General features: G+C 42.4%; 1 protein-coding gene across 2 annotated transcripts in view; it reads left to right on the forward strand.

Moving 5' to 3' along the window:
- The window catches only part of cntnap2a (contactin associated protein 2a), a 320,679-nt gene that overhangs the window by 124,957 nt on the left and 169,288 nt on the right, over positions 1-26,434 (forward strand). For both annotated transcript variants that reach the window (XM_035143135.2, XM_035143136.2), the window contains exons 2-3: positions 6,181-6,291; positions 23,156-23,349. In XM_035143135.2, coding sequence (XP_034999026.1) covers positions 6,181-6,291; positions 23,156-23,349 — 305 coding nt within the window. The remainder of the gene's footprint in view (positions 1-6,180; positions 6,292-23,155; positions 23,350-26,434) is intronic.

Raw genomic sequence — 26,434 nt, forward strand, 5'->3', positions numbered from 1 at the left:
AGTGATATTATAAGTGTGTTCAAATTGGTGCGGATCCATGTAAAAATCTGTATGTAGCGAATTTAAATGTGGTTTCATACCTGCTTGATGGGGGTATGCGCTCTCTGAGTGACCTTCGAGTTCACGTTGGTTTAGTTAACACACTGCATCTTGTTCTAACTTCACAATTCTTGTTTATAGACTAAAGACGGTGGCAAACGGTAGGAACAACCATCTGTAATGCCAATTAGAGCGGCCTTTTCCATGCTGCGGAACATCTGTTAATTTGTGTCCTATACCTCTTTGTGAAACCCACTAGGGAGCCGCTGTCATGCAATTCCAGGTGTATAGGACAACATGCGTATGTAGCTGCTTGCTAATTAGCGAAAGGCCATTTGACCAGTTTTTAAACTCTGTCTCTTTGACCGCATGAGGAAGGCGAGCAACTCCAAAATGCTTTTCAAGGCAATTTTCCAGGTTACATTAATTTGAGAGGTTTGACAACTATGTGTGGAACTTGACCTTGGTAAATGCTCATATGTTCACAGGTGAAGTGTAAAGTGACAGTCAGGGGATGTGAGTTTCCTGATGCTTGTGTTTACACTGATAGCAGGATCTCAAAACAAATATTTTCTGCTGTTAATAGTTTGTTGACAGCAGCATCTTTTATTTCCAGCTACAATTTGATGATTAAAAAAAAATGCAGAACACTTTTCATCCTTTTTTAATCAAGTAGATTAAGAATTGGTCGAACAGAGACTACTTTTACATGGACCGCAATTGTCAGACTATTGACCTTATTTTGAATAAGACGTTAATTTGATTATGATTTCTACATAGGTTACTTATAGAATAATCCATTAATATTCCTGTTTACATGTGAATAGTCTGTGTATGACACACGTCAACATTACGTCCTACTACTTGTTTACAGTCTAACCCAGGGCATGAGTCGTCGAGCAGTGAGCAATCTCTGAGCCCATCAGCTATAGTCTGAAGACCTCTGGGGCTACCAGCCAATCTTTTCCTTCCAATGCAGACAGCTGATATCTGGGCCAAGACTTGGTCTCCTGTTTGCCTAACACCATTTACAGTCCGACTAGTTTCTTTTATCACATCATATGTTTTACATTCAACATTTTGGCTAACCTCTTATCGACAGAGGGGCATGAGTGCTATTAAAAAGCTGATAACGGATTCATATTCACATGCAGAAACCATTTAGTTGCTAACTGCCGTATGTCAATGTCCCATAATGCTTTGAAAAAAAGCTTTCTGAGTATGACCATAGTCGAGTCAAGGTCATCAGAAAGTTTCTTATTCAGGCTGTTGTCTTGCTCTGGCTCAGATCCGAACATTGGTGGCCATGTAAACATGTGTAATTACTGTGCCCTGCTGCAACTCATAATAGACTCCGCTCCCAGCCACAGCAGAGACCAAAGGCATGCACAGACGGACACACTCACACTCAGTTGGCTGTTCGGAGCGTAAGACTGCATCTCTGTGCAGCTGTTGGCACTTTTGACAGCTTGCACTGTGTTCATGACTGGAGGCCAGAAAAAGCCCCCAAGTCCCATTCAGTGTTGCTGAGGGGACGGTCTCGACAGCACCAAACCAAAGCTCCACACACACACACACACACTGGTTTCACAGTCATTGAATAAAGACAGAATAAAGCAGTTTTTTTGCTGTTGTGTTTTCTTAAAAGAAAACTGAACGAGTTTGGTAATCTGGTCATGTAAAAAATGCATGGTGTGATTCCTTTGTGCCGAATGCTTTGTTACATGTCTTTGTTACGAATGTGCCTGAAGGGCCAGTGGGGCACGTACGACAATTTATACAAGAATTCCACCAGGCAAGGCAGGTTTTTGTGTTATCATGCCACATTCTGGATGACAAATTTGAGTTAGTTTTAGTTTTCCTTGCCAACTGATCTTTAGGATGTCGTGAATTTCACACCGGATGTATAACGCCCCATTTGTGTCCAACTGCCTTTGGCCTCAGAGATGTGGCAGCAATGTAAGGGCTTTGAACAAGCTGGCCAAACACTGTCTATCCATGGCTTAGGGCCCAACTGTTGGCAGCCAGCTGACGCATCTCCTCGTAGCTATTTTTCCACATCCTAGTTATTTACCTCGCTGGAAATGTCACTAAGAAGGCTTTGGTAGGCAGCCATTTTCCTTCCTGTCGCCCTCTGTCCTTTTCCTCCTCTTTCCTCTTTTTTTTTTTTTTTCATCTTAAGTATGTCTCTCTCCGAAGCCTCCCTCGCTGCCCCTACCTTTTCCTCCTCTCTTATCATACCATCATGCGTAAAACTATCTGTCCCTCACTCTCAGGGGAATACGCTGACATTTGCTCTTGGACATTGTAGTCATTTGCTTGGCCTAAAGTGGCAGAACATACAGGACCCTACTTTGCACTTGAGACGTGGGCAAATATCAGGGGATGCGATTTCACACTTCAGTCACGAGGATAAGACCGTGTGGTCTGCATTCATTAATCTTTTCAATGTTTTTTTCATGTGCTAACGACATTTGATACCGAGCAAACATACAACATGTTGGTGTTCTGCACACTAACTCTGCACCCAGCGGATGCTTTTGTTCAGGCCTTCATGTAGGTGTTTATTTTATTTTATTTTATTTCATGATCTATTATCTGTGTAGTTACGGTGCAACAGAATGTGTTGCACCAGTTATATTAGTGAATTATTGATGGACATGATGTATCGTAGGTCACTTTCTAAGATAAATAAGTAAAAACTAAAATCCAGTTTACCTGTGTGGGGAAACCCTGCACTGCTGTTTAATCATCTCAAAGAAATAAATCATTTAAGTGTACTACTATTGTTTGGAGAGGTGCATTCCTTTAGGATGCTGAAAAATGAGAAAACGGACAATGTGAGATTTATTGCTGGTAATTTTAAGACAATAGCCCAACTCAAAGTTCCTACCCAGAGAAGATATATATTATATATGATACCTCGGAGGTAAACCAGTGATACCTCAGGGGGGGCTAGCCATTATCACAATTAGAGACTGTTAGACTTTAGAGGTTTAGATGCTGGGTATTGCCGTGTTTCAGAGGCAAAGTGCATTCTCACCCAAGCGTGCACACGCAATTCATTAAACGAATGTATGACTGGCTGCATCATTATGTCTTCCAAAGCATTTGTATCTTGCGAGGGAGCATTAGCCGGTTGATTACAGGTATCGTTTCCATCATCTTATCACTAAATTCCTTCCACGTAGCAGTTTCCCTCCACCGGGGGAGCAGAGGGAGCCCTGAGGAAATAACTGCAGGAGCTGAAGAAATGCACTATGTCTTTCTCCACAGCTTTAAAATCCACTTCCTTGCCATTAACGTGCCCTCTCTCGTTCCATCCATTTCTTCCCGTCCCAGTCCTTACTGTGTGCAGTGATAAAGTTCAGTGTTTCTGTCTGTGTGTGTCGTGTGGTGTGTGGACCAGGTTGAGTTATCGTCTTTTTTGGGGGTGGGTGTAGTGAGGACATTTTAGCTGGTCTTCATTTTTCGGAAACATCAAATTGTAAATGATCTGACACACCTTAGGTGCGGCTGTGGCTCAGAAGGTAGAAGTAAGGTCGTCCTTAAATGAGAAGGTCGGTGGTTTGATCCCTAGATCCTCTGGTCAGGGGTTGGATCCAATCCCAGCTGACATTGGGCCAGAGGTGGGGTACACCCTGGACAGGTCACCGGTGTTTCACCGGGGCCAACATACAGGGTAAAAAACAACCTTTCAATATCAGAACTACAGTCAATTTAGTGTCTACAGTAAACCTTACCCCCACTCTGCATGTCTTTGGACTGTGGGAGGAAGCCGGAGTACCCAGAGAAAACCCCCACAGACACGGGGAGGACATAGAAACTCCACACAGAAGGACCCCGGTTTAACAGGGATTAGAACCGGTGACCTTTAGTGGTCAGGGTAGAGTAAGGGGCTCGGGACTGAATTAAGTCAATGAGCGTCCTCACAAACACAGAAGAGAGAGAGGAGTCGGTGTGTGTGTGTGTGTGTTTTCGTGTCTGTGTATCAGTGTTTGTAGTTTAGGTACAAGAATAATTTCTCAGACACTTGAGCATGACCTGAAGAATTCTCCTAATTTCATGAGCAGATGCTGCTGCAGGAGCGGTGCACCTGTGGCACAGTAGCAAAAGGAGATCAGCAGGAACACGTCACAGAGTGCACTTGCATAAGTCACTTCCAATGACATCCGCCGGGAGGCGGGGTTAGATGCCCTCCTTTGCATTGCATACAAACAGAGAAAAAAGAGCCAGTTCACCTTCTCCCATAAGAAGCCAACGTCCTTCCCTGAGAGGAGCAGTTGCAAATGCATTCCTATAATATATTCACCTTATAATATAATACACTCATTCTTATGGCACAGGCCAAGTTGGTGCAAGTATAATTTTTCATAAAATGACACCAACCAACTCTATTAGTAAGGACACTCTGCTCCGCTGTACTCGTTTCTGTGATGGCGAGCCAGTCACCTTATGGGTGCTGGCAGATTTTACTACTATTTCAGTGCAAGGTCAGTGTGCCACAGACATCATTACTTTTTGTGTGTGTTTGTAAAGGAGAACGTGTGTGTGTGTGTGTGTGTGTGTGTGTGTGTGTGTGTTGTCAAAACAGGCTGTGTCGGGTAAATATAGACAGAGGGACACTGCAGACCATTTCCCCTCACATACAGAAACCCGGACGCACACAGTCGTACATTATCAAGATCTGACGATGTCATTACTTTTCTCGCCGTGAACCCACCTGTGACAAAAAAGTAATATGTCTAACAAGCCAACAGCCCAAGAAGCTCTGACACTCACACACAATCATGTAAGGAAAGACAAACATCTCTATTTCTGCTACACCTGAATCTCCCTCGTACACACTCCAAGTCGCACATACACACACACAAACACACACACACAGGCCAGGCATGACAGAGAACTATTGACTGCCTCTACCTGGCCTGACAGACCATTCACAATTTCTCTCTCTGCGTGAAGCCTAATGTACCCGAGGAGGGGAGTGCATTTTTGTTTGTGTGTGTATGAGTGAGTGAAATAGGGAAAATTGAGAGAGAGAGGAGAGTGACTTTGTGTGTGTGTGTGTGTGTGCGTCAGGAATATATATTTGTGTATTTGTCCAGTGTAATCTTTGCTGCCTTTGTGTGCCTCTGACATATTCCGCTGTACTCGCTCGCTTGGATTTCTTTTGAGAATGCGAGGAGTTGTGGGTTTACACGGAGGTCAGCATGGACTGAGCAGCACTACATCTCTGGTCTCTCTCTCTATTTTCCTCATGGCTACTTTGGGTACACAGTTCATGCAACTGGAGGGGGGGGGAAGAGTGTGTATCTGGATGCAGGTCTGCTTTATTGCTTTCATAGTAATGTGCTGTGGGAAAGGCCACTGTAAAGCCGTTGTATTTTGCATTTAAAATGTTCACTCCTTTTTGAAGTGATATGGGATTCGTATAAAGCCACATATTAAACCCTCACAATGTCATAACCAACAATAAACATCGAAATTGAGGAAACTAACATCCACTGCCTTTAGTTATTACATTATCATTAAAAGTTATATAGAAGCTGTCTGCAGTTTCTTAGATCTTTATATTTCAAGTAGAATTTCACTTCAAGAAGTTTAAAAGTGACCCAACAATTTGTGAATCAAGGCTGAGTAAATCTACTGAATGTGACTGGTCCACTTATTTTACATTTCTTTTCCTTTTTTCTCTCTCTTCTAAATCTATTATGAATCTGCATCTGGTTACAAGGTCATCTTGCTTGTTATAGTCATTTTTTGCCCGTGCACTTGAACTCAGACAATGTTTTCGCTGCTTTCATCAACCTTCAGCTTCGCCCATGTGTCTATACTCTTGTGAGTGAGTGAGTGAAAGCGAATGAAAAATAAAAGGAGCTTGAGCCAAGGAGATATTATCCTGCCAATACTTTATAAAACATTTAATGTACAATGCTGTGATTTAGAATTAGTGTACAGAGCCTTTTTCCGACTTATTTTGGTGTTGATAAATGTCTGTTTCTCTAATTCATGTACAAAATACTAATGTTTACATTTTCTCTTTTTCTTTACTCCTCCCTTTCCAACTCTCTGTCCCAACATCCCTCTCTCCTCCATCCCTCCTCGGCTCTCCATTTTTCTTTTTCTGTATCTCCACAGCAAAATGTGACGAGGCCCTGGCCTCCCCTCTGCCTCACACAGCCTTCACCAGCTCATCTGTTTTCTCCAATGGATACGCAGCCGGCTACGCCAAGCTCAACAGGAGAGGAGGTAGAGTCACACACGAACACACACAGACGAACCCTGCGCGTGTCTGTGTACTCACTGATACATGAACGCTCAGACGTGATAAATATCTCATTCGGGGACATGCACATGTCTCCTGATGACTGATTTTACAGACGACACAAAATAAAGGTCCAAGCCTTCATAGTGTCATCCCTGCACAGCTGCTGTCACCCTCCACCCCGTCTTCTTCTACTTTGTGATACCTCTCCCTTCACCCCCTTCTCTGTATTTCCCCCTCCTTTCCTTCCCTAACTCGGCTCCAGTCATTATCTCTGTGACTCAGACTGAAGCTCATTTCCACATCAGTCCACAGCAGAGAGAGATAGGGCCAGACAATTACACCCCTCCATGTTTATACAATTAATAATTCATACTTTTCCCGTCTAATATAGTCACACTACAACTGAGGAGACAGAGCTCAGAGCTGGCAAATAAAGGCCAGGTAATCTGGTGTGTTTAATCGTACCAATATAAATGCTGCTGAGTGAGGACAGGAGCGCCCCCCTTTATTTTCTCACACATCCCCAATTCTGTCCTGATCCAAATGAGTCTGTGACAGCCAGAGCCACCACTGTGTTAAACGAGAAACTGACTTACTCCCATTATAGCCTTAAATTTGCCAAAATGGGCGCATGCTGAGACACATGTCAAAATACTGCAGAAATTCCATCTCATCCTGTCTGTCCCATGTGTCCTCAAGAGAATGACGCTGTGCCTGGATGATGAGGTCGTCATCTTGTTAAGCGTGAATCATTTGACAGGGGTGGGATATGAAATAAGAGGGGAAACCGAAAGGCAGACAAGTTGTGCAGGAAGGGTCAATTAGGTTACATCCTTAGAAAATCTTCTCTACAAGAACGAGATATGTGCCATTAAAATCATTTTCTCTTTTTTAAAGGTCCACTGTGTAAGAATTAGGTAAAAGGGATGTATTGGCAGAAATTGAATATAAAATAATCCGAGTTATGTTTTAGCTAGTGTTTTATCTAAATCGTACTAATTTGTTGTTCTCTTAACCCCTTTATATTTAAATTACTTACATTTACATCAGGAGCAGGTCCAGATCGCAGGAGCAGGTCCTCTCTACAGAGGCCGCCATGTTTTTTTTACAGTAGCCCGGACTGGACAAACGAAACACCTTTTGAGTTTTTATGACAAATGAAGGCTACCACAGGTTCTCTGTCATGTTTGGAAGGGGAGGGTGAGGTGAGGGGTATTCAGCTGCAACATACAACTTCACCAACAGATGTCACTAAATTCTACACAATGAACCTTTAAAAAAGTCCCGATATTTCTGTTATAAAGGATTATGCCACTCAAAATTTAAATCTGCATCGTTATTTACTGTCATTTTCCAACACTGGATACAAAAAACAAACAAACTATGGACATGAAGCGCACAAAGAGTCACATGTAACAAATACACGCACATATTTACATATTTCCACATATTTAGAATAAGAGACTACAGTTGCAGACACACAACAAGAGCTGAGAGGAACACATTGACATCCCCTCAAGCTTCCATGATACATGTACATAGGCATGAAAAGCACAAACACATTTAACACCCATACTGCCACAGACACACAAACTGCAATCTCCAGGATTAAAGCTTCATGCCCACACAGTCACACTATGAGGAGGGGTCCCTCTAAGCAGCTGCGTTTGGCAGCCAAATGTGCCGTCAGTGACACGAGTGTGCGCGGATAAGCCAATCTACACCAATCTCCCAGTGGTGTGGAACAAGGGAGGCACGGAATCAATGGGACACACCACTCATATTAAGCTTGTGTTGTGAAAGCTGACAGCTATTAGATTGTTAGGCTATATGCGCGTGTGTGTGTGTGTGTGTGAGAGGATGTGTGTGTGTATGTATATCCATTTCTTGGCTTCACACACCTTGTCTGTGTGTGTGTTTGTGTGTGTGAGAGAGGTAAAATGATGCCATTATGATTTCCCTGGCAGGCAGTTGTTTTCTGTATGCCAGCCAGTCACACGGCCCCTGGTCCATACCCTGCATGTTCATCCTTCTGTTATACACACTCTTCCCTCTATCTGTGTGTCCGTGTGTGTGTGTGTCCCTAATATATGTAACTCTATGTGTGAGGGGGATTATATTTATTTGTCTTAATATATGCTAAAATAGGGCTTGGCATAACATAATATAAATAATTATCGCAATATTATTTTCAGTTATAACAATATCACAAAACTGCAAAATATATATGTGTGTGTGGGTGGATATATCCATTTAAGAGCAAACTAAAAAGGAGACATGATGGTCCTATTCAAGATTCAGGTTCATTTGTCCATTGCTGCAGCTCCTCTTTCAGCCTCTGTCTGAAACACTTGGTTTTAGCTGCTGCCTCTAAGGCCCTCCTCCTGCTCGTGCCCCTTCTGCTCTGATTGGCTCGTTGTCCCACTCTGTTGTGTCGCTCTGTTGGTCAACAGGTAGAAAATGTCAGCCTCCGCTCTCACTTTAACAGGCTTTCCCAGTGGGCAAGCCGCCAGACGTGTAGTATGCAAATATGAGGAATCATCACTTGATGTCACGTTGAAGCTGAAGTATAAAACAGATGAGTTACAAGGAGTTGTTACTCAGGGAGAGAAGCTCCCTCTACCACAGACTTTTGGCTTTTAACTTTGCACAGAAATCCATATTACACACTAGAGGAAAGAAAAAACAAAAAACTGTAATGCTTCTCTGTTAATATAAATATGAATGTGTCATTTATAATTCTGATAATGGACTGATGTAAACATTTTATCTCAAGATCATTTTGGCCATATTGCACAGCCCTACAGGCTCAATGTCTTTTGTCTTGGGTTTAAAAACACAGTCCGTATATAAAAAGACATCACAATATCTTATTTCAGTCCTTTGTCAGTAGCTGGTGCAGTCCATTATTACATTATTACATCGGCTGCACGATATGAGCTAGATTTGTTTATTTTCATTATTATATTTGTGTAGGGGGAGTTTCTGCCTCCTGGTTTTGAAAACAGAACGGACTGATGAAGACTGACACTTTATTTATTTCGAACACCTTCTTCCCCAGTCTCCCCCACCTTCCCCTTTTTTCATCATAAAAACCTTTCATGGAAATGTCAGGAGTTTGAGAAAAGCCTTGAAATATTGCAAAAAAAAGGGTTTTACTTTTGGTTGAATTGGAAAGGTTGGTGCGTGCATATATGCTAAATGGGAAATTGTGCAAAGGGAACAGGTTTAGCAAATAAAACACAAACAATATATATTTTTTAAATGGCATATTTCCTTTTATGTTTTCTTCAATGTTTTCACTGCTTGAGGTTTGAGTGTCTTTTAAAGAGCTCTTTGCATCCTCCTCTTTAGCAGCTAACAGCGGCAGCCTTATAACCAGAGTGAATGGAAAAACATATTCATGAGCATTTTCTATATAGGCAATGGCTTGAGTACGTTTTTATGGAAGCCACCTGCTGTCATGACTCTTTCCTGCCTCTTGCCATCACTCCTCTTCCTCTACGCTCCCCCCAAACGTACATCCTCCCACCCCCTCACAACCTTGCCGTAGTATTGGTTCATGTATGAGACTCTCTGCACATCTCCCGGGTGTCAGGTAAAGGGAGAGCCCACTCCCCCAACTGCCAAAATTCTTTAGTCTATTTTAACCCAGGGAGAAAGCAAGGAAGAGAAACCCAGACTAATGAAATGTAGAAAGGGATGATTTCCTCACATCTCTTCATCTCCAGGTTTCCCTGCCACGTGGGACTGCCAGGTTTGAAGACGGGTCACAGAACATTTTCAAGACTGATATTAACATTTGTTTGATATTATGTTCAACACTTTTTAAATAGCGTTTGTATATAATTCATTTTGAGCAGTCTCGTTTCAAAGTGGCACACAAATTCAGTTCACACCTTAAATAAGGCAAAGCGACTTGAGAGAGATAAATTTGCAGATGCTGACATATCCTTCCTTTTAATTTGTCTGCATCAAGCTCCACAAGCCTTGGATCCTTTGCACTTCCCATGATGCAACACGGCAGCGTCTTTTCTTAAAAGCCCCTGCCCCCCGACAGATGCGGACAGACATCTGAGGGTTTGCATACGCAGACATGTTGACAGCATTTGCGAAAAAAAGCACCCATTTGTTTGTTGTGCTTGTCCGAGCAACATTAAAAAGTAAGTGTGTGCAGCCACAGAACAGGAACAGGTTGGGAAATAAACAACACATGCATATGGTGCACAAAGCAAGCGTCCAGTTTGTTTGTCTGGTGCAATGTGCAGTCGGTGGGCACTTAAAATGGGCTCAGCCGCTCGCACAGCGTCCACACGGACCCTCGCTGGCTCGGGCAGATGATGAAATTAACATCAAAGTCTTGCCGACACGAAAACGATGAATTGGCCTTTTAGACCTTCCCTGCCTGCTAAACACCGAAGTCTCTTATAGTACAAGCACTGTTACATAGCATTTTTAAGGATAAATAATTTAGCTACAGCTAAACTAAAGCCATGTGTTTGATAGCTGCAGCGCGTACTAATGACTGAGAAAACGATGCAGTCTTTCATTTACACAGAAGTTCTTTCTTCTTCTTTCTTTTTCAATTTCTTCAAATTTGGTACAAATGCTAATTTTCAGTCAAGGGGGAACTCATTAGATATTGTTGGTTGAAGGACAAAGATGAAGGTCACAGTGACCTCATATGAGTCTGGAAACAATAAATATGTTGATTGCACTTTTTGGCGGAGGTGCTACTCCGAGTAATTCTAGTTTCTCAAACACCAGGTTTTTCCGTTTCATTTCTATCTGTATTCTAAAAATGTGTTCTGAGTGGTTTCACAGCCATTGATAGTATTTTCTGATTTATAGTTTAATAAAAAGAGATATCCAAAATACCCTCGCTACAAACCTTTCTAATTGGTGAAACAAGAAACATTAATTACAGATTGTACTTGTAATCCAATCCATCATCCAATATTCACACTTCTGTTCTGGAAAGGTGTTCAAATGAGCGCATGTTTCATTAGATAATACTTTAAGCCGTTGACTTTTACCATCAGTGAGGGGTGCACCACCTTTCTTCTGTTTCTGATGATGTCTGTTTTGGCTGCAGATCTTGTTCAGCTCAGTGTTTGAGACCAGTGAGACCAGAGAGGCTCATGGGACATGGTTACATTATACATTGAGAATAGAGGAGCAGAAGGACGACTTCACAGTTCACAAGACTTGCAGAGTGATGTTCAGGCAGTTGCATGCGACAAATGACTGATTGTCGTAACTCTCAGTACACAGAGGAGAGCATCAACAACCACTGCGTTGCCTAGCAACGTGGCCCTCAGCCCGTGTTGGCTGCATCTGCTTTGGATTCCATGTTGTTTATTCACCTCCACATTCTCTGCTGCTTTGTGCTGCAGTTAATTGTATATGACGTGGCTGTCTGTGTGATTTATGTTGCTTAATATTGCTCCTTAAAGTCTAAAGACACCTGCTGCGGTATTCAGGGGTTTCTATTAGGTTGCCCCCCCCGCATTCATATCAGTGAAGGTAGGCTGAATAATAGAAACACCTCTCTGTATAATGCAACACAGCTGAACAGCACCACATGCTATGTCCTTCAGGGTGATTACACAGTTGAATACTGCTTTAAAATAGTTATTTAAAAAAATGGAACACCATAGCCTTGATAAATGGACTGTAGGTTTACATTTACCTAATAAGCTGCCCATTGAGTGTGCATTTCTGATTATCAGTCATATGCATAGGCTGCATAGGGGGTTGCTTTCAGTGTGGTTCTTACAAGGGAACATGTCTGTTCACCTGAATATCTGTTTATATAACAGTTTTATTATATGTGATGCAGTAAGGTTTACTCAGAATATATTTTAACTTTAACTTTAAAGAAGACGTATTATAGTTTTTTTAGTTAGTTTTGATTTTTTTTGTGAACTCCCCCTCCCCACAGAAAACCTTCCTGAACGTCGTAATCAGGAGTTTGGACGTTTCTTCCTCTGCACTGTATTGTCATATAACATAATTTGCATTTGCATGACACCTAGCGGCTCGTCTGGCAAGTCCCCAAACGAAGCCACGTAAAGAGAGATCGGAGGCCGACATTTCCAACACACCCTGGAGGTGGTTGGCCAATCACAACATAGACGGGGCAGCTGGCCAATCAGAGCAGACTGGGCTTTATCGGGAGGGGGGGCCTTAAAGAGACAGGACCTAAAAACCCGGAGTTTGAGATGGAGGCTGAAAAGAGAAGCTGCAGTAATGGACAGTATGAGGAAAATAATGTATTTTCTTAACATTAGATCATTTACACCTTTTTAAAGGGAATAATACAAAATAATAAATCAGAATATGTTTCCTTTTACTTAACTTCTGCCAGAGCAAACTTTATTTTAAATAACAGTACTTTTAGTTGAGTAAAAAAGAAGTAATCTCTCTACTGCTGGTGAGCATGCATGTGCACCCGCATTACTGCGCAGTGCAGCCGTGGCCAAGCATGAGATTGGCCCACTAATCATCAACACGTGGCCATTGATCCTTATATTCCATTTTCTTTTTCTCCTTATCTCTCTGTTCCTCTGCCCTCCGCTCTGTCTTGTCTCTCTCTGCCCTCCATCACATCACTGCCCCCACCATCTCATTTTCTCTCCATACACTTTCTATTTTCTACAGTAACATTCTCAATCCCACACTCCATTTTCTCAGCCTGCCCCCTTTCTTTCTCCCCAGACTTCATTATCTAGTTTTTTTTTTCTTCTCTCCTCTAACATTTTCACACTTTTCCCCAAAGTTTTTTCGAAGTTACACTTTAGTCGTCCTTATTCAAATGAAGGACATCAGAGTTCGCTGCAGTACAACAGGCTCCTCGTGCGTTGCTTCTCACTCTCTGTCATCTCGCAGGATTGTTTGATGTCTTCAGCCGTTGCAGTCATCCATCGATAATGGCGGTCCGCTCCTAATTAAATTACTCTGTCTCCATCCGGTCCCTTTGCTCCATGACAGAAAGATGAAGTACTAACAGAGGGCTAACCAGCTGTTTTCTTTCTGCCGCCTTTTTTCCCCATCCGACGCCCCGGCATCTTAATTAATTACCAAGTTATAGTCTCCGTTAATGTGGTTTGGGTATGAAAAGTGGCAACTTTGATAAACGCTCGCTCGCATTTTTCTCGCGCGCACGGAGGCACGATAGCGTTTTTTAAAACCTGCAGGCACAGAAGCAAATTGTGTAATTTGTGTACACGCCCACCGCTGACAGTAAGACAGAGGGAAGATGTTCTCTTGTTTGATGCTGCGATCTGCCAGCGTCACTTGTGCTTTTTGTGTCAGGCCTGTCACCAGCCGCTCGTCACTCGTCCGAAATGACCCCCTCCGAAGTCGCTCTCTGAAGTCTGCTCTTTGACTCGAGAACCTCTGTGTCTCAGAAACCCTTTATCCCCTCTTTTGCACTCTCTCACACACACTTTCACGTGTTCGATCGCACTTTTGTTCCTTTTATCGCCCTCATCTTGCTCACTTGCTCTTTCAGCTTCTCTCCACTGTTTGCTCTTTTTTTGTCTCTCTCTCTCTCCTCTGACTCATTTTCTACCATCAGTCTATTGTAGATCCAGGCAGGCAGTTTAACGGGGCCCATGATTTGTAATCATCACCTGCACGTACACAGGTTTACACTCCGATTTGCATTTGAGTTAGATTTTCACATTTTTAGCTGAGGTTAATGAGAGAATCTAAATTTACCGTACGTGTGAATGTGTGGATGAATGGATGTTTGTCTCTTTATGTTGGCCCTGCGATATGCTGTGACCCCGCCTCTCGCCAAATGTCAGCTGTGATTCGCTGCTGCTCCCTTTGTGAATCTCAAAAGAACGTGGCGATGGATGGATGGATGGATGGATTTTAACTTTATACTGCAAGTTTTGAATGCAAATATCAGTGAAATTTGGAATGATCCCCAAGATGTTATCAACCCCAAAGAGGCTTAACAATTTACAGCCAAACCGTTTATTATAGATTACTATAAATAAAACGAAAACTGGAATTACACCAAATTAATGGTTTTAAATAATGCACATCTTTATACAACATATTTTTATATCGGACATAAACATAAACGCAGATGCTGATGTGTGTGTGAAAGGCATAAGTTGGCCGATTGTGATCAGCCGACTGATAAAACATTCTGGCACCACTTGTTACTGCTAAGCACGAACTGTAAGTACATCTCCACGTTCCCTCCCCTGCAGCTATGGACAACCCAATGACTCGTCCAGCTCGGTGAGAAGTAATCACCTACATCTTAAAATCAACAACCGAAGAGGGAACCAGACAAGAGATGAACGGATAAAAGAAAATAACCACATAGATTTGATGAGTTAATGGTTTCAAAAGGAAGCTATTTACGGCACTTCCTAGCTTGATTATTATTTTCCAGTTTTACCATGTTTCCTTATTTTAGGTTTTTGTTAGAAATGGGCAATAACAAGCTTGTATGGTAACTTTGTTTGCACCTTACAGATGCAGCTTTCTTCATGCCACTGAACAACTGATATTAGCTGTGGTTATTTGTGGTTACACTCTGCACTGATATCAGTGGGACTCTACTCCTCACACTCACTCCGACTGTGTTACCATTGCTGCTATGCTGGGTTATCTGTGTCATCACAGATAACTCAGACCTTGTTTTGCAAGCTTGGAAAGAACCTCAACCATGGGGTGTTTCTTTTTTTTTTTTTTGGCCTCAGCTGGGTCTTTTTTTATCTCAGAAGGAGCCTCTCTGTGTGACTTCCATTTGGCCGGCACAGACCGTGCAGGGTGCCACACAGGAACGTTTTCACCAGGTTGCTTGCAGACAACATATTTATCTCATTTTAATTATGCGGCTTAGTTACAAAACGGCAGCATCGTTGCCGCAGGAATCACAGATCCCAGTTCAGGTGAAGTTTGTTGTAGAGTAGCAGGATGAATGTGGCAGCTCTTCACAGAGATTTTAAACCATTGCACAATGGGCTGATGAATTGGTAAATTACAGTACTTTAATGAACATATATATATACAGTATATATATGTTCATTAAAGTTCGATCTTCCTGAGTAGATAAGAGTATTATTTATTAATCTAGAACTTTGCATTGATCCATTATCTGTTAAGTACAGTATATGAAACGTTAAAAATAAATGGTGAAAATTCTCATGACCAGAAGCTGCAGTGGTGTGATTCACACGTTTGAGTCGTCACAGATCTCAATGAAAATTGCTGTGCTGGTTTGTTCCTACAATAAACCAATAGAACCAATCTCCATCCGTCTTGGATTCTAATTCAGGGAGATATTGATTATTTGCAAAAATGAAAGGTGTTCTATTTTACAATCATACAAAACATAGTAAATAATCAAATCCTCACATTAAAGAAACTGAATCAGTGAATATTTATGGCTGATTAAAGACAAAACGAGAAAAAGTCACTGACTTATGGATTAATCGTGTCAGACAAATCAATTGCATGGGAATAGTTTATTTTTCACTTATTTCCTCAACGTAGCCTCACAACTTTTGATATGCAAACACACAGGAGTTGATGCTGCCAGTGTCAATAATCCAGTGAAAGTTATAAACTATCAGCAGTTCACTCAGATTCATATCAGCTCCGGTGTAGAAAAGTCCAGGCGGCAGTGTTCAGCCGCCTCTGTCGCTTTCAAGTCTTTATTCTCTCTGCTCTGATCTGGGATCGTTCTTATTGTCCGTCCGTTGTCCCGAGCGTTATCTCCTGATCCTTCTCCTCCGTGTTACCCGCCTTTCTCCTTTTCTTCCCTGTCTTCCTCAGAGGTGGTGTCTTTGACCTTCTCTGCTCCCCTGCTCTCTCCCCTGTCCTCCTCCTGCTCCCGCTCCCCTCCCCGAACATCTGCGTGTGTGACAGGCGAGAGAACGGCGACAGTCCCCCGGCGCTCCCCCTTTCGCTTTCTTCTTCCCGTCCTCTCACCTTCCATTCTCCCACCACCACCGGCCTCCCTCCGTCTCCACTTTATTCTGTCATCCTCTTCTCGCTCCTCCCGCTTTCTCCCTCAAGCTTTCACCTTTCATTGCGCCTGTTCCTTTTTTTTCTATCACTCTTCCTCTGCCCCTCCTCGCCTCTCACCTCTTATCTGCTCCTCTTTTTTTACCATGGCCTCTCCTTTCCTCTCCAGTCCATGACAGCATTTTCCCATCTCAATTCTCTGGTCCCGGCTTTTATTTATTTTTTTATTTTTTTATCCTTTACTTGTGTCTCTTTTTCCTCCCCTGACATCTAACATCAAGCTCTTATGCCCAAAGCTTTCTTCTCTCTTCTCTGTTTTCACTCCATTTTTCCCGAATGCTTGCCATCACTTTCACAATCTCTCGAAACCTTTACGTCTCTCAGGACTTTTCGATCTATCTGCCTTTCTCCGACTCCCATCTGTTCTCGCTGGTGACCCTGTAACCCTAACACGCCTTTTGCTCTATGCTTCCTCTTCACCCCCTCTTCCCTCACCATCACCCTGTCCTTTCATTCACCTCTCAAAGCCATATTCCCACTGACAGATGCACTACTATAAGAACGCAGTCTGCTCATTCATTTCAGTGGTGTACTTTTGTTATATCGTAATTGTAACATAAATGGCTTAATAGCTTTATTGTATTTTTATAGTGAATAACATGAAGACAACATACATCAGTTTGATATGAACTACCTAAAAAATAACCATCTTTGAGAAAACATTATCTATTTTGGACTTTTTACTTTGGTCCATGTCCCATCCACTAACATGGAGGAGGCAGGTTTTCTGACCTACACTGCAGCAATATTGCAGAGTTTTTACAGTTTATAAGAATGTGGGTTTTTTGGCTGTTAAGGGAACTGCTGTGGTGTTTGTGTGTTTTCTGAGTTCAGCTGAGGATAAGTCAGCAATTATCCATAATGAGGGAGAGAGGCGGTTTACTGCACCCCATGATCGTCGGGGGGCTCAGAGTTACTCAAACCAATACTTTCTCTGGTGGAGTCGGGATAGTCGCCCCGAGTGCAATGTGAACATTTATTCACGAGAGACTTGTACATTTTGTTTTGGATGATGTGTGTTCCAAGGAGGATTTTATTTTGCTTATGTTTTCATCTCTTTGCAGGATTACGCAAAATCTACCAAACGGATTTTCTTGCCAAGGATGAACCTTTTAACTGTTGGAGTAGATCTTAGCCTTTTTTTTTTTCACTTTCTGTAACATTGCAAGACATTTTGGGGATTTCTAATGAAAAAATAAGGCACGTTTACAGTGTTAATATCAAGTAACAGGTGAAATGTTTGCAGAGAATATCTGTGAGCATGATATATGTCTCTGATTTTAATAAATATATATGCAATATGGTGATAAAGTGTCCAATCAGCATTGGAGGAGGTACACATGCTTTCCGAGTGCCCTTTCAGTTTCAAATACATTTTTGCAGAGGTGTGTCAAGATGTCAGTGTCAGAGGAGAAAGATACTTCATCAGAGATTATTTAAAATACATAAAAATTTTGATGGATGTGGAATATTTCATGATCAGTTCTGCTGGTGGTGGTAGATTAGTTATCAGTCTGTGTCGATGTTATTTTTAATTTGATTTGAAGGTATTGGAGACAATTCCCCGCTCTGAGCTCACACCCTCAATCTGAGATTCCTTTTCGTTGTCCTCTGCTGAAGTGAAGGAGAGATTTGTTGAGCTAAAACAAACAGGATACAAAGTGCGTGGTCATGAAACACACCGATGCAGCCTGTTGTGTGTGTGTGTGTGTGTGTGTGTGTGTGTGTGTGTGTGTGTGTGTGTGTGTGTGTGTGTGTGTGTGTGTGTGTGTGTGTGTGTGTGTGTGTGTGTGTGTGTGTGTGTGTGTGTGTTTATTGCAGAGCAGTTTTTGGTTTGGATGCCTGCTTACGAGGCACCGGTGGCGTGAGTGTGGTTAGTGAGGCGGTAACACTGCAGGATAGAGGATATTGGAGTTTTTCCATTTAAGTGGCCTTAAGCGCTGCTTGCTTTGTGTTTCTCACTGGCCAACACAAGAAAGCTGTTTGCAATTTAGCAGCTTCCACAAAACAGGGGTGCGATGAAGTAGCTTGTGGGCAGAGCAGTTTTCATTGAATTATTCCATTTTGAACAAATACAAGAAAACATTTTACCACGTCTTTGACATGATTTTTTAATCTTCATCAGATTTGACCGTAGACAGTTAGAAATTATTATTAAGTTCGTAAATAAACTCCGGGTTTTGATGGCGAAGCCAGTGTGGAAGGACCTGAAAACCGTGTTCTCTCAGATTACCAGCAGAGGGCCACACCACAAAATTCTTTGATAAAATTAGGCTACTTCTCACTTGATATAAACCTTTTCATACAAAGCTCATGGTCTCAAATGCTAGTTTTCGTCGATACAGCATGTTGATTGGTTATATTGTGGTCCCACTGAGAGTTAAATAGACGATCAAGCACGGTAGGCATTTGGGCACGGATACCGTATGATTGAGAGCAAGTACTGTAGCACTGCAATTTCCTCAATCTCTCTGTCAGACCTCTCTCTTCTCCCAAATTTGGTAACCTCTGGTTTAAAAAAAACAAGATGGTGCTGGACAAAGTGCCAAACTTGAGGCTTTAAAACGCCAATTGACAAACCAATAGGTGATGTCACGGTGGGCTGCCACTCGGATTTGACCTAATGAAGCCCATTTGAAACAAGAAAGCTGGGAAAAGAAGGGGAAATTAAGGGGCAGTTATGGCCGCTCATATATTCCCGGCACTCTGTTCTCACTTTCCTCTGTCTCTCTGTAGTCCTGAACTCCACCCCCGTAACTTTTCCACTCTTTGCTTTCCCTTCTCTGTCATTTGAACTCGCATTCAGCCTCACTCTAAGTTGATGGTCTCCCTTTTTCAATGTTTAATGGCCTCCGTTTATCTCTCTTTCTCCCAAGTTTCGCATCCTTTTCCCCTGCGCTCTGTTCTTTCTCCCCTCTTCACTTATGTGCTCATCTATCACCTTCTTTACCGTCGCTACATTGCTCCCTTTCTGTCCTTTTTTTTTTTTTCTCTCCATCCCATCCGCATGCTATCTCATCTCTGGCCTCCCCAATACCGGAGCCATAAAATCGTCTCTCATCACTCCCTTTTCTCCTCAGCTCATTCATCTCTCTTCCTCTCCCTCATTTCTATTTTTCTGCCTGCTTCCCTCTCTTGTCACCCCCCTCGCTGCCGCCACACATGCCCTCTCATCGTCTGTCGCCGGATCTTGTTCGAGTTGTCACACTGCCTCGGTCATTGTCCACTCAGCTTGCCTTCTTAATCTTTATTTTGATGCTGTCTGTTTACTTATCACTATCACCCCACCCCCGCTGCACCCAATTCCTCACCCTTCAATGCTTCCACCCTTTCTCTCCCCCGCCCAGGGGAATGGCTTTGCTGCAACGGCTTTTTGAGGTATTGACATTTCCACTGATACAGGCCTGGTTATCTATCAAGGCTGGGGCTGGAGTGTAATGGCTCTGTAATTGGATAAGATATAGGATTTTTGCCAAGGGAGGGGGAAACATCACAAGCCGATTCGCCCTCTATTTTATCATATGACTATCATCTCTCACGCCTCCTCCGCCATGCTTGGCATTCTCCCACTCTCATACTTTCTGGGTCTCACTATCTCCCCTTTCTCTCACTTTGTCCTCATGTTTCACTCTCCCCCTGTCATATTACAATCAGTCACTCTCCTTCACTTGTGATTTCAGCTTGTCTCCTTCTTATCTGTTTTTGTGTCTTTTGGAGAAGAAAAAAAAATCCAACACAGAGAATCAAGGAAGACGGCCGTGACATGCCCCCCGTTCGCAGGCCAACCGCCACCCACTCTACCCGATAATCATTTCACAGTCACATTCTGTCACAGGCTCGGCTGTGTGCTGCACAGATACATCCTCAGAGCTTGGTGTGTGTGTATATAAAAGTGAGCATCTTTCATATAAGTTTGTGTGGAGGCTATGTACACGCAGTAGCCGACATTTAGCACGATTTTGGCATTTTTATTCCTACTCCCTGTTCTTTTCATCGGCAGATAAAATCAGGTCAGCGGGATCCCGCCCAACATTTCTCTTTCCCATCTGTCTAGCAGTTGCCTTGTTCATTTCTTGTTTACGCACCATTTAACCTGCGGCTCATTTAACCTGCGAGGTCCAGGGGAGTTTGGCCCTGCCTCAGGTAGACACCTGGAGGTGTGACGGGGGACGCAATTTGTCTGGCAATGAAGACCGAGCCATGTTCAGGCTAGCACAAGGATGCTGACTGCCACTTAGTGGGTTATATAACAAACACAGCCATCTATTCCAACTGTTGACAATGTAGCCATGGGAAAATGGCACTGCAATGATCTTATTTGATGCTTTCAGACAGAGTCATTTTCTTCAAAGCAGTATTTCACCTTGGTAAAAATGTCTTCCAACTTTGGTGCACCCATAGGAGATCATAAACCCTTCATCTTTGGGGCAGTGTTTTCGCAAACACCAATCAGCTGCAACATTAAAACCAACAGCCAGTCCTCCAGTGCTGCCAAAATAGCTCTGACCCTGAGGCATGGACCTCTGAAGATGTCTGATACCAAGATATCAGCTTCAGCTTGTTTTTCAAGGATATACAAAGAGATCTGGAGGCTGAGTCATGCACCTAGAACTCTTTTTTTCTTGATTACCAGTTCCTTTCTCGGACCACTACTGACCACTGATTACTGGGAAGACCCTACAAGACCTTCCACTTTGGAGATGCTCTGACCCATCTAGCCATCACAATTTGGCCCCTGTCGAAGTCGCGCGGATCCTTATGATTGCCCATTTGTCCTGCTTCCAACTTCAAGGACTAACGTTCACTTGCCTCCCAACATATCCCACCCTTTGACCGGTTTATGCCAAAGTTCCTGTGGGCACCCCTATGGTTTACAGTGAGTTAAGGTGTTAAATTAGTAATAAGAATAGCCAAAGTAAAGGGGAGACTAGTTCAATTTTGAATGCATAAATCCAGTAGTTCTCTTGCAAGGATCACCAAGTGAACTGCTTCTTACATTATAAGAATATTGATTCAAGTTCAGCAGAAGTAACCCTCCAGCCAAAACCAGCTGACTGCAACAGTAAAAAGACGACAGGAAATCCAAACCAGTCTGAAGCTATAGGTGAGGAGAAACAAAGACGTAGCTTTTCAGCTTCTTCACTTTGTCTTTGTCAGATATGAAACCTCACTTCTACTCCTGCCTGTGATTCAGTGTAGGTTTTGTCCGGGGGAATTCCTGACTGTCGAGCGGGTCAGGATGGCAGAGCGGGGCGATCTTTTGTTTTGCACTCGTCAGCAACGCCACACATTTCTGCTTTTACTCAATGTGCACGGCGGTGGAGGGGGAGAGCAGGAGGCTGTTGACATTGAATAAAAACTAAGAGGAAAGGGAAACATCCTCCATCCTCCAGCACAAATTGGGGAAAAATGTACTCAAGTACTCGAACAAAGAAATGTTAATGTTACACTACTTTGAACAGTAGGGATTTTATAGCCAAGATAGGCCTACAGTAAATATATTGTATATATTTACGAGATGTCCTTGCTGATAAATTAAAACACATTTCAAGTTTGTCCCGCAGACTGAGATGATGATTTTGTATTTGTTACCTGCACTATAGACATCCCATATTTTGTTTTTATACACAAGCTGTTAGCTTCTTGTCTCCCAACAGAAATGAATGAATGCACATCCAGGATTGATCTCCTACGGTTGCCTCCGTTGCCGCTGCTCTGCAAATGTTACATGGTCTTGCTGTTTTGCTGTCCACTGAAATTGCTACAGCTTATTTTTATACAGTCTATTGACTACGCACAGCACAGCACAGCAAACTTTGCAAGCCATGCAAACCTGCTAGTAGACGCCTGCAGGGCCGCTGGGTGTGCTGTACTTTGCAGAACCCCCCCCAAAAAGCACACATTTACCAACTAAAGCACAGAGACTCCTGTGTTTTAAATAAATGGCATGCACTCATTCATTTTGGTAATGTTTGTGCTTCAGAGTGTTTGCATTTTTATTTATTTATAGGTGAGGTGGATCTAGGTAAAATCTAATACCCGTGTAAATCTATGTACATGTTCTTGTAGAACTTTATGATGAATAGATATCATCAGTAAACACACTGTAATTGTGGTTCCCCTACATGGCCTGTTGTTTATCTCTGAGCCGAAACTGTGTGTAGCTGTAGTTGTATGTATGATGGTGTGATCCCTTAGCATTTATTAAATATCATACTGTGTCTTGCATACGGAATCCATCCTGAAATGTCAAAACCACAATTGCCAATTCTCCAGAAGCGGAAGTTTCTGCCACGTTGGAGAGTGAATCATTTTATGATACGGATGAGGAGGGTACTAGTGACATATCTTTATAGTCAACAGGCTCTAACCGTGTATGCAAAGCTCTTAATAAAACATTACTTCCCCCATGCCATCCCTGTGTCTGTCTTGGAGCAGATGTCTAGGCCCCTCTCTGCTGGACACTGACCATTAATAAAAGGGCAGAGTATGAGCTTAAAACTACACATTCACTTTGTGAAGAGTCATTATGGTGGCACCAAGCTGCTTCTCTGTCTGTCTAGGACCCTGGAGCTGGTCTGCCCTGAATATCAGCAAGTCTGTCTTCATGCGCAACAGACTAATAATTGATGTATATACTGAAGAAAAAACATATTACTCCAATTTGTTACTTTTTATGTATTTATCCCAGGGTCAAGAATAAAAAAAAAATACTATTCCAACTATACCACTAAAGCAATTTAAGGATGGACAACCTTTTAATTTAAATTATCACCCACTCTGCAGGTGCCGGTGGCTGGTCACCTCTGGACAGTGACCATTACCAGTGGCTGCAGGTAGACCTGGGCTCCAGGAAGCAGGTGAGCGCCATAGCAACGCAGGGTCGCTACAGCAGCTCTGATTGGACGACGCGGTACCGTCTCCTCTACAGTGACACGGGACGAAACTGGAAGCCGTATCACCAGGATGGCAATATTTGGGTGAGTGCACAAGAAATAGGGCTGTTTATTGTGTGTGTGTGTGTGAGTGAAAGTAGAAGCTGTTTGCGTGCATTGCTCTGAAAATACTCGGCCCTGTATCTATTTGTTATTTACTGTGTTAATGATTTTCTCTAAACTAATTAATGTGTGATTTTGAGATGTAGGTGTTAAAAGGGATGGTCAGAAAGGAAATATTTTAATGATGATAGAAGAGGGACTCAAACGACCCTCCGCTGTTATTACAAAATTAATAGAATCTTTTCTTGTCCTCATTATACAAATGTGAAGTCCTCCTTTCACCCTCACATAACCAGAAGCAGAAAACCTTGTGTAGAAGGAAAGCACATGTAACATCTCAGCCACACATGCTATTCAAGCAATGATGGGTTCAAGACAGTTAAAGGACAACATGCGGGACTCTCTTTATCCTTTGACATCGTATGGATGTGATGTCTCTCTGGCTGTGTCGTCTGCGTCTCTGGTTCCAAAACAACAGACATCCATCACCTCACTGTTTGTAAGCACTTCAGTCGGGGCATCTCAGAATCCATGATCATTAGCTAATGGGTTAATGGCCCACACTATTCACCGCTTCAGCTTGGCGGAGGGCTTCAGGTGATAACAGATGGGCTCTCAGCTCGAGGAGAGGAGAGAAGAAGAATAGGCCTGTCATGAATAACATTGATACACCAAGCTCAGCAGAAATCTAAGACATGGGAGTTGAGGGGAGGGGCTGTTTTCATGTTTGTCTCTGACAGTGGACTCAGACAGGTTTTTTTTTTTTTTACCCAGTCCATCAGATTCTCATCTGCTTGAAGAATCTGTGTAGAAAATGGCCCCGGACATTGCCAAACCCTCAGGGTATTGTCTACTGCAGTAGACCATTAGTTACTCATTGACAACGTTGTCAGTGACAGCCCACGTTTAATTAACATCATTATGTTGTGGATGTATCAGGTTTTGCAAAAAAGTCCAAACAAAACAAAGAGGATATGAAAATGCAATGAGGATGCAGCAAAAATGAAAAAAACGACTTGTTTAACTGTTAAAGTACAAGACAGAATGCTGTGTTCGTTTGTATTTCATTTTATTTATCCTTTATTCATCCGATTTAATCAGGAAGTCCTAGTATTTTATTACAGGGATCACACTAAAAATGACAGTTTTTTTAAATGTAAAAAACTTTTTGCATTGAGTCCAGGAGTCATTTTCTCCTTTTCCAACTACAAAGGAAAAACATTAACACTTTTATAACAGATTTACAACATTTAGTTTACGTATTAATCCCTTTACTTTCCCAGTAAACTGCATCATTTTGCTGCTGTTTAATTAACCCTTGCTTTTTCAGTGAAGCAATGTCCCTTTTGATATTGTTTTACCAAAATTAATTCAGAATAACTCCTATACACCTGGAATCCAACTTCCACCACCTACAGATGCCTGTTTCTTTTCTTCCTCTTGACTCTTGACTTCCTCAAACTTGAAAAATGCCTACATTACAAATTTTGTGTCGTTTGTCACCACAATTGCATCACAACTGTGCAAGTTAGTCACAAAACTACAGTTGTGTTGCTCAGAGCAACATGAGGGGGTTGAGGGGTTTGAAGGGTTTTGACCGATAAGGCCTGAGTACTCAGTAATAATCTAATGACTACTGAGTATTAATGGCGTGGAACATCAACATGTTGTTGGGCGTTGTTACTGGTGTGAGCTCCAGGCTCTCTAGTTAAGTGTGTTTTCAGTTTCGCGAATTTGCACAGTGTTTGTTTTTTCCATGTGTGGGTTTTCCGTCTGTGGGTTTTCAGCTCTGCATCAAGCCCCAAACAGCTTCATCATTATTCTTCTAGGACTGGTCCTGGTGACAAATATGGATCTTTTACAGATGAAAGTAAATTAAGCCTTAGTCTCTGTGTGCTGCATCATAATTGTTTGCTGATTATCATTTATGCTGAAGTGTTTTCCTTCTGCCATTAACCCTGATTCATTGCCTCTAATATTTCTGCAAATACTCCAAAACACATTCATCTCTCGGGTGTTTTTGTTGCTACCTCAGGTTTTTCTCTTCCAGTTCTGCCTAGTTGTACGACATATATATTGCTTTTTAATGTATCACCAGTGTAATTCAAAATATTGTGCATGTAAACAAATATAGAGCCAATAATTTAAGGCCGGGCATATACCATCAATAAGCCCCTAGAGTAACAAGCAAAAACTAGAGCCATTCGTTTCTCTCTGTCTCTTGTTTTATTTAGGTCCATTTCAACCCTTCTCCCTTCTCCCTTCTCCCTACCCCTCTGCCCTTCCCCTCCGTGTTGTGCGTTCACACGTAGGGTTAGTGTGTCCTAATCCATGTTAAGATGGAGGGGGAGGGCCAAGTGTTAGGGCTTTACAGCCTTCAAAACCCCGGCAAGCCGAGAGAGAGACCCGCACATGTAGTGTTTTCCCCATTAATAAGGATTTAAAAATTACGATAATAATTATAATATATTGTTTCAATGTGTTATGGTAATTTTTTATACCACAACCTTTAGAAAAAATTTTTTTAAAAATGGTATCATAATCCTGTATTTTCGCATAATTTCGTGTCGTATCCCCCCCCCCACCCCTCTTTGAAGATACACGATGCACTTGATTAAACCAGCGTATAGCAGCGAGGTTACTGAACTTAACTGCTCCTCTAATAACAATGCATCCTGGCAGAGTTGCCTGCAGACCACAGCGAGCATCCAAGCTTCATTTCCATTGGATGAATGGAAAATGTCATTGATTGACCTGCATTAGCATATCAGTTATTAGGATATTATAGGTTTGTTACTTTAGTATCTGCAAGCGTTAGCATTGGTTTATTTAAGATCTCAACAATGTTATTACAATGACTTCCCCCGGGCAAAAAAAAATTCTCGTCTGTTTACATCGACGACTTCTGATGATGTATCAGCTTCTTGAAGTGCTGTCGCAATTCGTAGGCAAAGATTTCAACCAAGATAACCCTCAAAAACAATGGTAGGGAGAAGGGGTGAAATGGGATTGGGCCTTACAGGAGACTTTGGGATACAGGCGATCTACATGAGTGGATGCAAACACA

Source organism: Hippoglossus stenolepis, chromosome 19 (genome assembly GCF_022539355.2).
Source record: "Hippoglossus stenolepis isolate QCI-W04-F060 chromosome 19, HSTE1.2, whole genome shotgun sequence".
In the NCBI taxonomy this organism is placed as follows: domain Eukaryota; kingdom Metazoa; phylum Chordata; class Actinopteri; order Pleuronectiformes; family Pleuronectidae; genus Hippoglossus; species Hippoglossus stenolepis.